Source organism: Osmia lignaria, chromosome 5 (genome assembly GCF_051020975.1).
Source record: "Osmia lignaria lignaria isolate PbOS001 chromosome 5, iyOsmLign1, whole genome shotgun sequence".
In the NCBI taxonomy this organism is placed as follows: Eukaryota; Metazoa; Arthropoda; class Insecta; order Hymenoptera; family Megachilidae; genus Osmia; species Osmia lignaria.
In genome coordinates, this window is record NC_135036.1 from 9,466,479 (window position 1) to 9,483,895 (window position 17,417).

Here is a 17,417-nt window from a genome sequence, read left to right on the forward strand (position 1 = left end):
TTGATTGATTATCGTCCAATCGGGCCACGATTTTCCTCGACGCTTAAATTAATTAATTTGATAAAAGAACAATATGAATATTTGAAGGAATTGCAAATTTTCCTTGGCGGGAGGTCTCTTTGAGAAAAGTTTGCACTTCAAACAGTAGGTCGATGGCTGTGTTAAATTGAATTTTGCAAAGTGCATACTTTGCCGTCGGGTTAGGACCGGGGCGCAGGGTTTCAGGGGTTGTTTGAAATATGCGCGTTTGAACGTTCCACCGCGAGATTTATTGAAATATCCATTGAGCCATTAATAAAACGTAACTTGGACTGCCTTTCCGTGTTGGTTTCATTAAAAATTTAAATGGACCGTGGACAAGCGAAATTTACTTATGCATATGAGAAGAGGTTGTACAACATTTTCACGACATTGTCGGGCCGATCCGATGGGCTGGTTAACAGCCCGAACAGAAAACAAACGTCTGCCGCTTAATACGAGGACAATTAATCGAATCGTTCCAATTGCCGGCGATCAATCGGACAGCAGTGGGGCTCGATGATGCAAAAGTGGCTTACGACGCGGAGCTGACTTCGATCGATCGCCGGCCCGTTTTCCAAAATTCACGGTCTTCTAATTGGATTTCGGTTAAGCACGTCGACCTCCGGACGATTGAAAAGCAAGAGATTACCAATTTCGGCGAAAGTTCCCGGACAAGTTTAAAACTGCATTTAAATATTTAAATAGAATCGAGTTGCGAGCTGAAACTGCCGCCATCAGTTTCACTACCGGCTTTAACGTGATTACAAAGTTTTCGCAGTTTACTCGCTCTCCCACCCCCGCCGAAACAACGCCGCCGAATGTAATACACGAATAATCAGCTACGATTCTCTGGCCGATAACAAACGAACAGAGGATGATGGTATGTTAAAAATGGCGCGAGAATTGACGAAGGTTTAATTAAAAACAATCCACGGGGAGAAAGAAGTAAGAGAATCGTGTTATCAGACGGACAGAAGGAGTCGATGCAAGATGCAGCGACCCTCTTAGGAAATCACGACAATAAATACGTGAAAAGGCGAACAGGACAAAGGAAGAGAAAGAAGAAGAAAAAGAAGAGGAAGGGGTTAAAGGAAAAAATAAAGAAGCATACGCGTCAGAAGATTCTTCTTTGTGCCACGATACCTTCTCTCGGTTACTATTCTGCTTCATCGTTTTTCGCGTGTCCCCGCGATTAAGACGAAGGGTTTGTTTTCAGAGCCGTGATTCAGGGGGTTGGCGAACGGGGAAAAGAGCGAGGCAAGTCTACCGAGCGAACCGGAAGCTCGACGAAGACGGGGAAATAGGACGGATGCGGTAACATGAAAGAGAGACGGAAGATCTTCGGTGAGACTGACAATGAGAGGAAACTAGCAGCAATGTACGTGACCGAGAGAGCTAGAAAGGGAGAGAATCCATGGCCAAGTGCTCGAGTAGCGATGGGAACAACGTGTTCTCGAACAGGCTTGGAAAATCAAGTTGTGCGCGCTGAAAGTTTTGAGAATAGATTTTAAATCATCCAAATTTCTCCTTCCACCTTCTTGCTTGATCAAAAATAAATGAATGGGGCGATAAATAAAGTACGATGGGGTTAATAATCGTTTCGTTTCATTTGTATAAAAGAGAGTAAGGATAGAGACATGTGCATTGTTTGCGTTGCCAAAAGAGACATCATTAATTCCATCGGTGATTCTCTGTTCAACTTCAGTTAGCCAAGTCAGCTGGCAGTTGCAACGCTATATAGGGGTTAAAACCTGGCCAGGTCGTATCGCTTGGCTCGAGGCTCTTCTCGCCGCTGGTAAATGGATTTGCCCGCGGAGCCATCGGGTTCAAGTGCATCCTCACAATTGCTCGTTGAATCTCAATTCTTTTCCGCGCGATTCGATTCTACGCTAACGAATCTTGCAGTTATATAACCTAATTGCGGTTCAACTACGCCGGCAAGTTTGCGACGTTAATTAAATGTAACAGCAAACTTGGCGTTGTACGGGAGCAAATATGATTACTATTTCGGTGCCGTTATACTCTATCTTACTCGAATTCATTCTGATCTATATCAATATCTTCGGAAAGAATTTTTCGAAAAATCAAATATCACAATTGACGGTGTACATTAATTAAAAAGCTAGACGAACGACGAGCAGAAGAATTTATTTAGCATTCACTTTTCTTCAGTGATTTATGCTAGCTCGCACCGCTCGTACGAGATATATCCTCGCGGTGAACATTAGCGCAATAAATTTTATGCGATTCGACGGTCGGTACGCTAGTCATTACGAGTGTTACTCAATCTGGAAGGAATATACGAAGAGGGCAAATTGCATCTATCATTTTTTCAGCCTATTGTGCTCGCAGAGTTGTTTATTGCCGTTGTAATTCCACCCCCTCCTGTACAAATATTATTTTCTAGCATTCCCAAGTTATTATTCAAGCATTGTCGCGGCAACGTGGAATAATATAGAGGAATTAAATCGCACGAATCAGCAGAGGTCCAAGAGTTGGGTTAAACTTGGTGAAAATGACGTAGCCGCTAGCATCCAGCGGACAATTAAATTATCGTCGAAGCAGAGTAGATAATGATGCACTCGAGGACAACATAAACCACGAGTTACGTTCGCTGGATTATATGTGTATACATAACGAATACATAGGTGTTTTAGCTGCTACCCTCCCAACGGATCTATGTAGGGAGGAACGGGTTGGAATTTATTAGGGGGGTTGTTTCAGTGCTTCGAGCCAAACGTGTCTCCACCTGTCGGTAAAACAACGTTCCAAGATTAGTCGGAACGGTAAAATAGGTTTCTATCTGGCAGGAGCAAGGGGGAAACTTTCGAACTCTATCAAAATGGGTAAACTCAATTATCGTCGGTTCTTTGCGTTCCATTTAGAGAACTTTGATTCAAACGGTAATTCCGTCTAGTACGAGCATACTGTTTCAACGTGGCCCAAAAAGTTTTTCCATAAAGAAAACAAGCCCGCGTATCGAAGTTGTACGACGAAACACGCGTAAAGAAGTTCCTGCCCCACTTTCGAAGATGTGGGTACGTATATGACGATGTAGGGAAGAAATACATATTTATAGCATTCGTAAAAGACGAGTTTACAGAAGATATTTAGTAAGGAAAGATATTCTTCCATTTGAACAAAGAATAAAACATAGGGCGAATCTGAAGATTTATTATTAACAAAATTATTTTTTTTTTTTGATTACAGGACGAGGTGCTGACGATATCCGAAAAGGTGGTAGTCCGTGTTCACGACCTGGTTACGTGGTTATCACCAACCTTGGAATGGTCGTGGGGTCGGGAGGTATCTTATCCACCGACACCCTCGTCTTCTCCGGAGAACAGCCCGTTGAGGTACGAGATACCTCAGCCCCAGGTGCTCACAGATCCTGGAATCGATTTCTCGGATGTCGAGAAGCAACAGAAGGAGTTCGAGAGCAACCATAACACGAGGAAGACGGAATGCGGTGCCCAAACGAAAGTGGTCGTGCTATCGTACCCGAGGTATTGTCGATATCGAGCCCTTCTACGTAGGCTCGAAGGTGCCGAACCGTCCTGGCTTTGCTCGTCCGTAGCAGCCGCCCTCGGCGGGTTCACCGCCACCCCGGGCACCAGGGTGCTCTTCTGCAGGGACACCTTTGACTACCCGGATCTAGAAACTCACGAACTCCTCTGCAATCATTTAGGTAGGTCGATGCATGTCTCCGCGACTTCCTCCTTTGCATTGGTAAATGAATGGGGGACGAAGTTTTTTATATAGATATTTAGGTCTTTTTCAAGGGACAGGTTTACCATCTTTGGTTTTAATCAGAGAACTATTAAGAAAGTAACATCTATCTAAAATACATATTCTCAGGTTTCTCGAAACACTCCTCCCGGGGTAGCCCCGAAAATTTATACGTCAGTTTATATGATTCCTATTTAAAAAAATATTTGCTCTCTTTTTTTTAAATAGAGAATGTATTCATTTACATAACTCCTTATTGTCGCAAGTGTTTTAACGCTGATAACGGATAATCCAGGAAAGGAATTATATAATTATGAATTTCATATCAATTTAAAGAAAATTCTTCGAAAAAATATTTTATTGCATTTTTCAAGGAATTATACAGAATCAATTTAAATAATAGAAGGGCTACAAAATAGAAACAATAGCGCATCTAGATTGGCCGGTACAGAAAACGGTTGAGGACATTGACGATCGTGCTTTTTCGAACGCGAACATACGTGGTGCGTTACTTTGTCGGCGGGACAGCTTTTAACAGTATCAGAATACGGTCGTGATCCGAAAGGAACGCATGTCCTCCGCCTTTAAATTTCCATCAGTCTCCTGGGTCTCAGCATTTTCATTTAAATCCGTTCTCTTTACTATAATGTGAGAGGAAAACCATTGATTACGTGATTGAAGTATTAAATATCGTGATTGTGATTTAATTAGCCTCAGTGATCATACAGATTTCGATTGCTTGTAATGACAATAGTGATGAAGATCAAAAACAATAAAGTGGTATATTTCAATATAGGTGAGTGCTATCGAATGTTCAAAAGTATTTTTCATATTTTATGTAAAAAAATCGGTTCATTTCTTTTTGGTGAAACGTGACACGTGCACGTGGAACACACATGGACAACTGTACAATGTATGTGAACTTGAAATGTGCATAACGCGATACAGATTCAATGATTTATTTTTCTTTTCTCTCTGATGCAGAGATTTCATTTCAATTGCATTTAGTGAAATATTGCATTCTACAGAGGTTATTCTTTTTTTTTTATCGTCGATGAAATTTCATAAATCGTATAAAATGCAATTTCTACGCGTCTATCCGTTTATTAAAAGGCAACGAGACGGGATAAAAACGATACAGAGTTCAAATAACACACACATACACACTTTTCGTGATCGTGTCGTAATCGTAAGCGGATCGTCGTTTCGTGGTTCCTTATATCCTCGTGGCGATCGAATATTCTCGACGTTTCTATTTTTTTAATTTTACTCATTAGGGTAAACAGATTTTTACACCTGTTGCTCGTTTTTCGGACGCTGACGATTGTCTACATATTTGGCAACGATACGTGTAAACATTTCCGCGATCACACCGTTGTTGTCTCACACATGGGCGGAGGAGACTTCACGAACACCGATCAGCTGTTTCGAATTTAACATATCCGTGAACTCTCTTAACGCCTGCCTCCTACACTATTTATTTGTTAATATAACATAATGGAAGGATACATTTTATTATTAAATAATTATGTTAATAAATGAATGTATTATTTAAATACAAATTAGATTTCGTAAGTTTCTCTCGAAACTTCATTTTCCAATTCAAAGGAACAAACGAACGGTTGAAACAGAAGTAAATATATAATGAAACTGACTATTTTATGTCCAGTTACGAGAGAATTAAGAGGGAACATGCAATCGCTATGCCGGTCTTTTAAATAGAAACGGAAATCGTGCGGGACACGAGTTATCGTGTTATTTAATCCCAATGGGGATCGTTTAGTTTCTTGGTACGATCTTGAAACAAACAATTCTCGTAACCGTCAATGGCAAACTATAAACTTGAATGTTTTATACCATTTTGTACCGTTTCCTATCTCTTCGTTGACCCAAGGATTATTCGAACTCGTTAACTAAATCGCTTTTCAACCAGATAAATATTACAATAAAATTTTAGTAAAATAAAAATCGTCGAAGAGAGAAAATTGAACGTAGCAATTATGTATGAAAGCCATTGTAAATTAATGAACATTTTGAAATTTAAATATTTAAATTAATCAGTTGCGCACAGCCAAAGTTGAAAGATTTTAATTTACCAATGCAAATATCTCTTGAATTTTACACCTTCCTCCCGGTATTACTAATTAATATTAATTACTAATAACGTTCGCGATCGTTTATTCGTATATTCAGCGCCGAAATTAAAAGGACGACCAAGGAGGAAGCGTAAAAAGCGCAGCGCATCACCTGGCGAGTCAAGCAACGAAAGCGAAGCCTCGGTAGCGTCTACCTCGAAGAGTGCACCATCGACGAATTCGAGCATGGTGGTGCAGAGCGTCGGTAGGCCACCATCGTCGGCTGTTCGACGTAGCGAGCGGAAAACAAGCGCGGAGGAGAAGAAGTTCCTGACAGACGTCCAGACTTTCATGAACTCGCGGGGTACGCCTGTCGGAACGATGCCACTGCTGGGCTACAGGCAGAGTCAGTATCTGAATCTTTTTTTTTTTTTTACAAATCAATTGGCCACCACCTGTAGACGCGCTTTTCTTAACACTTTGCTTGAATCTGATTAAATTTAAACGACGATCGCAATCGGTACTGCTTCGAAGCTGACATACAGCAGTGTTTCCTTTTGACTGACACGCTTCTCACGATAATCGTATCGCTAGAACGACTACACAGAAGCGTCCAAGTAACGATGATAATGTTTTCTTTTGCAGTCGACCTCTTCCTGTTTTACACGAAGGTACAACAGTTGGGTGGTTACGACTCGGTCAGCGCGGGCCGGTTATGGAAGACCGTCTACGACGATATCGGTGGTAACACGGGATCCACCAGTGCCGCGACAATCACTCGTCGGCATTACGAAAGGTAAGGACTCCGATTACGAAAGGGGTAGCTGAGGTAAATGTTCGATAATTGGATTTGATCGTTGTACTTCGTGCGAACAGGTTACTGTTGCCTTACGAGAGGTACCAAAAGGGCGATGATGCAAAAGTTAAATTGACTCATGTAAGACGCGCGAAAAGTAATAGCGGGTCCGAAGAGTCCGAGGAGGCGAAGCAAGAACCGGGCGAACCGTATCCACCGGAAACGCCTCCGCCTATGGAAACGAACCTTCCCGCTGTAACTTCTCCCCTTCAACCAATTATATCAGCAACGGTAAGTATCGCGAGTTGGGATAATTAACCGGGCGATCGAATGTAAGTGAAAAATGAATTTCATTGTTGCAGCCCTTCCTTCCGGGTGAGAAACCGAAGACGGAAACTAGCAAGACGTCGTCGTTACGTAGCGTACGAGTGAAACCAGAACGATTGAAGTCGTTGAACACGATAATCGCGAACAGTACGTCGTCGCCCAGCCAGCAAACCAACCAACTGCCAAGCCCGCCACCTTCCTCGAACACGTCGATCTCGACGCCGAACAGTACACCCTCCACTACGCCGACGAACGGTACCGGAAGTCAGAGCGTTCTAGAGAGGCAATTGAACAGCCCTCTGATATCGCAACAAGTACCACCGTCGTGTTCTCCACCGGGTCTACCGGTCACCACAGTAGCGACAAATGCCTCTACGGTCGTTACCTTGACTCCACCACCCGAGAAGGATATGAAGGAACTGAAATTAGACTCTAAACAAACCACCCTGCTGGCACAGGGTAAGGAGAACATACCGTTATTCGGTGAGAAGTCTATATTCGCCGAGAAGGCGATAGTGCCTCCTAGATCGCCAGAGGTGATCGATCTCGAGACGGAGAGCGACACTAGTAGGGACAAAATAATCATTCCCAGTTTCAAGAAACGCAAGCTCGAGATACTTCGCGAGGGTGGTCTCGAAGTCACTGCCGTTGACTTGGACACGCGGCCGAGCGTGATCCAAAGCAATCCTCCGGCTCCAGCGACCATGAAGTCCGAGGAAAAGCCGCCAATATCTTATCCGCTTCCAGTCACGCCTAACTCCATTCCCAAATTGATTTCCGTCACCGTGACACCGGACATCGGGCACATGTTGTCGTCGCCCCAAGAGCATCAGCATTCTCATCATCAAGCACGATTACAGACGCAGAGCAAACCGCCCCCTGTTCATCACAGCAACAATAATAATAATGTAACGACGAATAATAATAATAAGAATAATAACACGGTGAACAGTCGCGTGATAAACCTCGGCACTTCGAACAACTCGGCGTTATTACAACTGTACGCGAACGCGAACGTACCACCACCTAGGTCGTCGACGGTGCCTCGACGATTCGCGTGGCCGAGTCATCTCAGCCACGACGTCGTTCCACCCAGGGTGACACAGTCCAGGTCGATATTCGCACACAACGAAAAGATGGTTTACGGCGACCCGAAAGATATTCTCATCCCTCCAAAGTATCGTCCATCGTTGCAACGTTTGCAACTCCAGCTGCAACAGATGCACGTGAACCACGAGTCAACGCACACCGGGGTCCTCGATCTGACCCAGAGGTCAAACGACAAGCCGATATTCCCGAGGCCGAGCCTAGAAATAGTGAAAGTACCTGTAGTGCCGAGGCCTAATCCGTTGAACTTGGAGATGAGGAACTCGTCGGCGATCAAAGAGAAACCAACAGACTACTCGAAACGAAGTACCTTCCCCGGTTACCAGAACGTGCTCGATGGTCGAACGATGGCTTCGAACAACCTGGAGATCACGATCGTAAGTCCGAAACAGAAACATAGTCATATGAACGGGCCGACGTCGCACATGCGGGCACCGAGTCCGTCTAGGAACAACGCGGTACCCGTTCAGAGAAGGCAACACGCGAACGGCAAGTATACGACGAGGAGCGAGCCAGTTTCACCGTACACGCCGAGGAAACCGAGTCACCCCGTTATACCTAACGTACCTAATCTGAACCATTTGAATTGCGTCAATTCGTATCCAAGGATGGCGACGATGCAACAGCAGAACACCATCGACAGGAGAAAAAACGCGGATATGAGCGGTAGTAGAGAGCATCATCAGCACCACTACCAACATCAGCATCATCAGCAGCGTCGAATCAGCGAAGGCGACAAGGCATTGATGAATCAACAGCAACAACAACAGCAACAGCACCAACCACAGCAACAGCAACCGGATGTCAGGCAACCGGATGCCGGCAGACGGCACAGTGTTCCAAGCATACCGTCGGGTTTCGTTCCTGCTGTGCCGCAAAACAATCATCCAGCCTACGTTCCCCAACTGCCAAACACACCCGGCAAGTTCCTACCGATTCTTGACCCAATGTATTATTCCGCCTTCTACAACGGTTTGTTCCCGCCGCCGCCGATTCCGCCCACGGCTGCTACCTCCGCCTTTCTACCGCCAGAGTTCAGCGCGTACTACAAAGAACTACTTGCTTCCTCGCAACCAAGACTGGGGATGACGGGACAGCATCAGCCGGCTGTACCGACGTCTAAATAGACAATTGTGCGATCTCATGCGTGTTTTAGGGTGTCCACCTCTGCGTTTTAGCCAAGTAACGGTGGTTTAATTACACAATTTCTAAAGACATAAGATCCGTCGGGTTTCCTCGCTACGAATTCGTATTTTTCCCGAGGACTTGTTCGTTCTTGCGTCGAGACGGATTGGTGAAACGACACGAGTGGATCCTGCGTGTATTTACGTGATCGTTTTAAGGATCTTTCGGTTTGAATCTTTAATCCTTGCGCACCGTTCGGGTCAAACATTTAATCTACCAGAAATCTATTAACACGGTTCGCTCCTCTAGCACCCGATACCGAGCGAGCTGATTTTAATTGAAAGGTCTTTTTTTTGTGATACGAGTGTAAGAAACATTTGAGCGGTACCCAAGGGTTAATCGAATTCCAATGAAATTCGATTAGCGTACACGCGCATATCTGACTACGCTGTCGCCTATGCTGTTTTTCTAGTTTCGTAGGTTTCTTTTTGTTCTTGTGTTATTTTTTGATACTATCGCGACAGTGTTTGTTCTTTTTTTTTCTTTTTTTTTTTTTTTTTTTTGTTTCACATTCCTAGTAGCTGCAATAGAGGCACGTGCTCTGCTATGTATCATCGACATCAGACGCTAAATTTTGTTCAACTGTATCATTCTTGCGGCTAATTGACATGCCCATGGAAATTAGTCAGCCTCCTGGGTGAAAAATCGTCGACCCGGCAGTATGTGATCACGACTAATGCACTGCTGATTCTAAGTCAATGTTTATTGCAACAATATTGATATCCATTCAGTATTCAGTTTCTCTTCGGTTTCATTCACAGTTTATATACAGGGGGTTGGGTTAGGGATGGGCATATTTCAGGGGGTGGTGGTCGAGATTATCTCGAACAATTTTCTCCTTTACCAAAATTCTCTGCGAGGCTTAGTTTTTGAATAATTATCAGTGTTTTTTCACTAATAATTCGGAAACCAAATTTTTTCGAGAATTTTGGTAAAGAAGAAAGTTGTTCAGGATTATCCCCTTGAAAGGACACCCACCCGAAACCGAACCCCGTGCATACAAGAAAAAGTACACTGATTGTCGTTGCGTGCTGCTGCTGCCGTGATTATGCAATAAATTAGGTGATAATTTTTTATACGTAACAATAATACACGATGCTTCGTCGTAAGTCGAAACGAACGAGCGACTTTTTTCGCGTGTAACTTTCGTTCTTTTCTTTCTTTTTTTTTTTTATATACATTTCGAAGAGAGATATTCGACGCTGTTAGAGAGAATAAAAAAAAAACAATGAACGTACTAAAGCACTGTGATAACGATCAAGAAAAAAAGGGAAGAATACAGTTGACTTCTTTTTTTTCATACGTAAAGGAAAAAATACGACTTTTTTTCTACGTTTGTTCTTCACGAACCTTACGCGTATAGCCGCAACGTCGAATACAAGGGAATAATCGAATCGAAATAATAATTCTTTTTTTATATTTCTTTGTTTTTTTTTTTAATTTTTAAAAAAAGTCTACGAGAGAAGTTGATCCGTTTCACCGTCGTAGGTCAGAATTCCTTCGTTTCGAACGTGCGATGTGATAACTAAAATAAATATATATATATATACATAAAGAATAAATAAATAAAGAAAATATATATATGTATATGTGTATATGCGAGATCTTTAGCCGACGGATCGTAAAAACGTATAATTGTTTATTGTATAACGATCACACAATTCTTACGTAGTAATGATCGCGAAAACCCTAATTCTATTGTAATAAGTTTAGTTAAAACAATCAACAAAAAACCATTTTCATCGTACCAACACGTACATACACCACTACAAGAAAAGTACACACTGATCTTCAGTAGTCAGCTGTTAAACGAAATAAGTGCACGCAGAAAAAAAAAAAACGGTGTAATAGCAACGAGACACATTGTACATAATGTATATAATCAACGTATTCGTTAAGCTAGATAAATCCACCCCCACACACCCTCAACACACCCTTACTACGAATTCCTCTTGCATTATATCTTTCAACATTACGATAAAGAAAAGCGTTTAAGATTTAGTGAAATGTGTACAGGCTGTCTTATTTGAATGGCCAACGATGATCGCATTGCTGAGTCAAGTTTCTTGAGGTGCAAATTTGATATTTCTAAGACACCTTGTACATTCAATCTTTCTTAGGTAGATTGAGACATTTACATCCAAGTATAATTTTTGCACTGTTTAATTTTTCAAAAAATCAAGTGTTTTTTTTAACTATCTGCATGTAACATAGAGGGTGTTTCATTTATCATCACCTTGAGTATCTCTGTTGTTGTTGGACGTATTAAAAATATTATTAGTAACAATTATATGATTCTAAGAGGTACGCGAAGTGTTATAAAACTACAAAGATATTCAAAGTGACCACCATAAATAAAACCCTGCGAATAAAAGATTTCTTTTTCTAAACAGTAATCGAACATCGTTGGCCATCGACGATTCTGGTATGAAATAAATAAGAAAACTAAAAACGACGTGAGAGAAGAAACACCGATGGGTGTATCGATGTTAAGCGTAGACATATTCATAGAATTTGTTCGTTTTAGGATACTCTGATAACAGGAAAATCACAAAAATAAAATGTCAGATAACGTTTCAAGCATTCGTAATCCTAAGACGTGTACAAGAGTGTGAAAGATGGGAGGAGATTCTTCGCTGGGATCGTTCTTAGTAAAATCAGATTTCTAATATCGATGTCTTTCAAAAAAAAATAAGTTGTTCATGTTTGGAGGTTCATTTACGAAAGAAAAAGAAGTGAAAAAAAGGGAGAGGAACGTGTGTGTGAAGTGTAGAGTTGTTTGCTAACTTATGATCGCGGTTTTTCGTAAAAAGCTCCTCACCCGGCGCGTTCAAAAATTTTCAATTTAATTAAAATTATTCGGAACATGATCAATTTTAATTTTTCATTTGAAATTTTTGTCATTCTTAATTAGAAATATTATTGATATTCATATCATTATTAATAGTATTTGTATTCATTTCAATGCGTTAATTTGATCGTTTCAATATGAAAGAAGAAAAATGATTTATTACAGAAAAATTTCTTTTTCTTTTCTTTTCAAATATTCTATCGATCGTATGGTGCTATGTTGTAAAATATATCTAACGAAGCTTTCTCGTTTTATTTTTGTGCTTTTACTTTCGTTGACAAAAGAAAAACCGTCGGGAATCAGCGGAGACCGTGAACGATACGAAAGAACTACGATCTTAAGGTGTAGATCATCACGTCCAAGTCTGATGAATCGTAAAAGAAAAAAAGACTTCTGATTTTAAAACGTATGCGTGTAAACGTCGTGGTTCGTTGTGTGAAAATCGCGGGAAAAAGGAAGAGTTTCTTTTTCTCTTCGAAACGCGGCAAAGACGAACGAAAAAAAAAAGGGTGGAAGACAACAAAGTGAAGGGCTTGTGCGAGAATACGTGCCATAAAACTGCTTAGATAGTGACTTTGAAAATCGAACGATAACGATGGTCGTTTGTATGTGCTTTTAAACGAGCCCTTTATCGACTAGAAGAGACTCTAATAATGTGTAGTAAAAAAATTTCAGCGAGAAATGAAACAAAAAAAAAAAGAAAAAAGAAAGAAAGCAACCATCGCAAGTGCAAAATTCCAATACGGAAGTTTTAATTTTTTTTTTTGTTTTGTTACCGTGAATTGTTCATTTTGACGTCGAAGATAGAACGAAGTATATTGGACGAAATGAGTGTGAACGAGTGTACGTGTACGGATGCGCGACTGTGTAAGAAAAAAAAGTAATTACAGAATGATTAATATTCGATGAAAGAAAGAAAAAGTTTATGTTCGTTTATTTTTTCTTTTGTTCTTCTTTGTGCGAGTTTCTCTTCATTTTTTGTACGTATAGAAGTGACGTTTTAGCGTAACCTTCGTTTCCCGATTTAATGATAATGATAATAATAATAATAATAATGATAATAATAATGATTATTATTACGATACAAATATTTTTTATTATATGGGCATTTCAGTTCCTAACATTGGAAATAAAACATCTACTATGAACGATTTTCTTATTGTTCGAACTCGAGCAAGCGTAAAAATGCGATATGTATCGAAAGATTCGCGTGGTTATAAGATCGCTACCATTCCAGGTAAGTAAATTTTAAACAAAAAGGAAATAATTAGCGTGCTTATTTAAAAATGCATTTTAAGGCGATGTAAGCGTCAGTGATTACAGATCTAACAGGATTAGAGATTTCTTTACTTTCAAGAGGTTTTCTTGCAACCCCTGTAATTCTTATAATAAATATATTATAAAACATATATTTATGGCAACTGGTTCGAGTAAAGGTAAGGATAGTCTCATGAGCTTATTTAATAAACAAAGAAAATAAATAAGGTAAGTGAAATAACCAACGGAAAAAAATTAGAGAACAATTATTATACTGGTTGTACCCTGATTTCATTCTGGGGTATCAGGGACCCCGAAGCACTCTTGGCGGTCTGTACATGCCGACCTGGTTCCATCTGGGGTGTCTGGGACCCCGAAGCACGTTGACCCTCTCTACATACCGATATATCATTTTGGGGTGTCAAGGACCCCGAAGCACGACTGATAGCGCTCTGTGCATACCAAGCATACATATACCCTTATTTTATTTTCTACGTTCATTTAAATTGCTGTAATTATCTTCTTAGCTTATTGAATAAACTCTTTAGGTGGACGAATGTGTTGATTTTATTACTTCCGTTTGCACCCTTTACATTTCAGATTCTACTATATCTCTGCATCCTTATATCACTGCATTCCTCACATCACAGCAACCCTTACATCACAGTATTCCTAACAACTCTGCATCCCTACATTCTCTTCAGCCCTACATTCTTTTCATCCCTGCATTCTCTTCATCCCTACATTCTTTTCATCCATACATTCTTTCCATCCATACATTCTTTCCATCCCTACATTCCGTACATCGCTTCATCCCTTATATCCCTACATTCCTTACATCTCTTTATCCCTTACATCCCAACATTCCTTACATCTCTTCATCCCTTACATCCTTGCATTCTTTTCATCCCTACATTTCTTACATCTCTTTATCCCTTACAGCCCGACATTCCTTACATCTCTTCATCCCTTACATCCCTGCATTCTTTTCATCCCTACATTCCTTACATCCCTTCATCCCTTACATCCCTGCATCCCTTACATGCCTGTATCCTTTACATCCATGTATCACTTATATTCCTGCATTCCATACATCCCACTAAGGCCTGCGATTTTAAACAAATGTAGTACCCTTTTTCGCCACCAGAGGGCGCTGATTCGACATCGAAATTTTAGTTCACATTTTTGCCGCCAGAGGGCCAAAATTGGTGCGTGGTTTAGTTCCTTTTTCCGAAACCAGATGGCGCTGATTCGACATCGAAATTTTAGTTCACATTTTTGCCGCCAGAGGGCCAAAATTGGTGCATGATTTAGTTCCTTTTTCCGAAATCAGATGGCGCTGATTCGACATCGAAATTTTAGTTCACATTTTTGCCGCTAGGGGGCGCTGTTTTTCGAAATTTTCGGGAAATTCTAACTTACCTTTACTTACCTTTACTTACCTTTACTTACCTTTATTTACCTTTACTCGAAGCAGTCTTTATAATATATTTATTATAAGGAATGTAGGGATGAAAAGAGTGTAGGGATGAAAAGAATGTAGGGATGTAAAGAATGTGGGGATGAAAAGAATGTAGGGATGTAAGGGATGAAGAGATGTAAGGAATGTAGGGAGGAAACGAATGTAGGGATGGAAAGAATGTAGGAATTTAAGGGATGAAAAGAATGTAGGGATGTAAGGGATGAAGAGATGTAAGGAATGTAGGGATGAAAAGAATGTAGGGATGGAAAGAATGTAGCGATGGAAAGAATGTAGGGATGATAAGAATGTAGGAATTTAAGGGATGAAGAGATGTAAGGAATGTAGGGATGTAAAGAATGTAGGGATGTAAGGGATGAAGCGATGTAAGGGATGTAGGGATGAAAAGAATATAGGGATGTAAAGGAATGTAGGGATAAAAAGAATGCAGGGATGTAAGGGATGCTGAAATATAACGGAACGGGGGATGTAAAGTAATTCTGCAGGGGTTCGGGGCTGGGGCCCCGGTCTCCACTGCACGCGGCCCGAGGAATGCCGGCATCGGGTGTGGCCCCCAAAAAAAAAAAAAAAAAAAAAAACTTATTTAAGGGTTGCAGGAAAGTAAGAAATGCAGGAATGTAAGGAATGCTGGGATGTAAGGAATGCAGGGATGGAAGGAATGCTGTGATGTAAGTGCTACTGAGATGGCCTTGGCCTATAATAAGGGATAAAATTATATAAACAACTGAAAATAAAATAAATGGGGTCCTCAGCTGAGACCTAGAAGGGGGATATAACCATAAATGTTATTCCCCTTCGATGAGGTTATTTAATAAGCAAAAAAAAATAATTGAAGTAAATTAAACAAACCCTGGAAAAAAATTATACTTACTGTGCCCTCTTCATACGGACCTGATATCATATTGGGGTGTCAGGGACCCCGAAGCAACTAGCGAAATATAAGAACGAAAAATGAACAAATCGTGAAACTGACTTGTTTGAAGTAGTGATGGGTACGACAGGATCTGTAGCACATGGGCACTACAATTATTTATTATGAAACAAACTTGTAAATAATTAAGAAGCTATTCACTCACAAACAATGAGAAGGATATATTTGTAAATCACAAACGATTTCCAATCAATTACAGTTATGAGTTGTCACAAAATCTGTTTATCATAAAATATTACTAAAATGTTTCGGCTCACATCATGATTTAAATAAAATTGCTAATTACAAAAGAATTAATTTGTCACAAATGTTACAAATAGACTCACAATCAAGCACAAACGATTTAGAAACGAAATACACTAAGATAAATTAAAAATAATCATATTTCATTATTCCTTCCGGCTAGCTTCATGTAGGTTACTAAAATTGTATCGTCGCGGGGTTCTAAGGACCCCGAAGCACCGGGGATGCTGCATACTAAAAGTATCTGTCGGGGGTTCTAAGAACCCCAAACAGCAACGAATCTGTATACCTAAATTATATTGTCTCGGGGTTCTAAAGACCCCAAGCACCGACAATTTGTATACCTAAATTATACTGTCTTGGGGTCCTAAGAACCCCGTGCATCGACGATTCTCTATGCCTAAATTATATTGCCGTGGGGTCCTAAGAACCCCGTGCACCGACGATTCTCTATGCCTAAATTATATTGCCGTGGGGTTCTAAGAACCCCTTGCACCGACGACTCTGCATACCTTAATTATATTGTCTTGGGGTTCTAAAGACCCCAAGCACCGGCGATTCTGTATGCCTAAATTATATTGTCTCGGGGTTCTAAGAACCCCTTGCACCGACGATTCTGCATATCTAAATTATATTGTCTCGGGGTTCTAAGGACCCCAAGCACCGACGAATCTGTATATCTAAATTATATTCTCTCGGGGTTCTAAAGACCCCAAGCACCGACGATTCTGTATATCTAAATTATATTGTCTCGGGGTTCTAAGGACCCCGAAGATCAGTTGATTCTGCATACCGACATTATGGCATCTGGGGTGTCAGGGACCCCGCGGAAGTAGCGAAATATAAGAACGAAAAACAAACAAATCGGGAAACTTACTTGTTCGGAATAGTGATGGGTTTGACCGGATCTAGCGAAATATAAGAACGAAAAACGAACAAATCGTGAAACTAACTTGTTCGGAATAGTGATGGGTTTGACCGGATCTAGCGAAATATAAGAACGAAAAACGAACAAATCGTGAAACTCACTTGTTCGGGGTAGTGGTGGGTTTGAACGGATCTAGCGAAGTATAAGAACGCAAAATGAACAAATCGTGAAACTCACTTGTTCAGGATAGTGATGGGTACGACCTAATTCGATCATGGGGTGTGTGGGACCCCGAAGCACTACTGGTCGCGTTTTGTGCATAGCGAATTGATTACATCCTGGGGTGTCTGGGACCCCGAGGCACCATTGATTCTGCATGACATATCATCCTGGGGTATCAGGAACCCCGAAGCACTACTTGTGGCGCTCTGTGCATACCTACCTGATTCCATCCGGTTGTGACTGTGCAGAAGGTTATGTGGTTTTTAAAGATCGAATTTAAGACTACTTTTTAGGAAGTAAAATTAATGTATAATGTTTGCAGTGA

General features: G+C 40.9%; 1 protein-coding gene across 4 annotated transcripts in view; it reads left to right on the top strand.

Moving 5' to 3' along the window:
• The window catches only part of LOC117604966 (uncharacterized), a 100,945-nt gene extending 88,136 nt beyond the window's left edge, over positions 1 to 12,809 (top strand). For all 4 annotated transcript variants that reach the window (XM_034325621.2, XM_034325620.2, XM_034325622.2 and 1 more), the window contains 5 exons: positions 3,232 to 3,709; positions 5,944 to 6,231; positions 6,471 to 6,621; positions 6,702 to 6,912; positions 6,984 to 12,809. In XM_034325621.2, the coding sequence (XP_034181512.2) occupies positions 3,232 to 3,709; positions 5,944 to 6,231; positions 6,471 to 6,621; positions 6,702 to 6,912; positions 6,984 to 9,182 (3,327 nt within the window). In that variant the 3' untranslated portion in view covers positions 9,183 to 12,809. The remainder of the gene's footprint in view (positions 1 to 3,231; positions 3,710 to 5,943; positions 6,232 to 6,470; positions 6,622 to 6,701; positions 6,913 to 6,983) is intronic.
• The last annotated feature ends 4,608 nt before the right edge of the window (positions 12,810 to 17,417 follow it).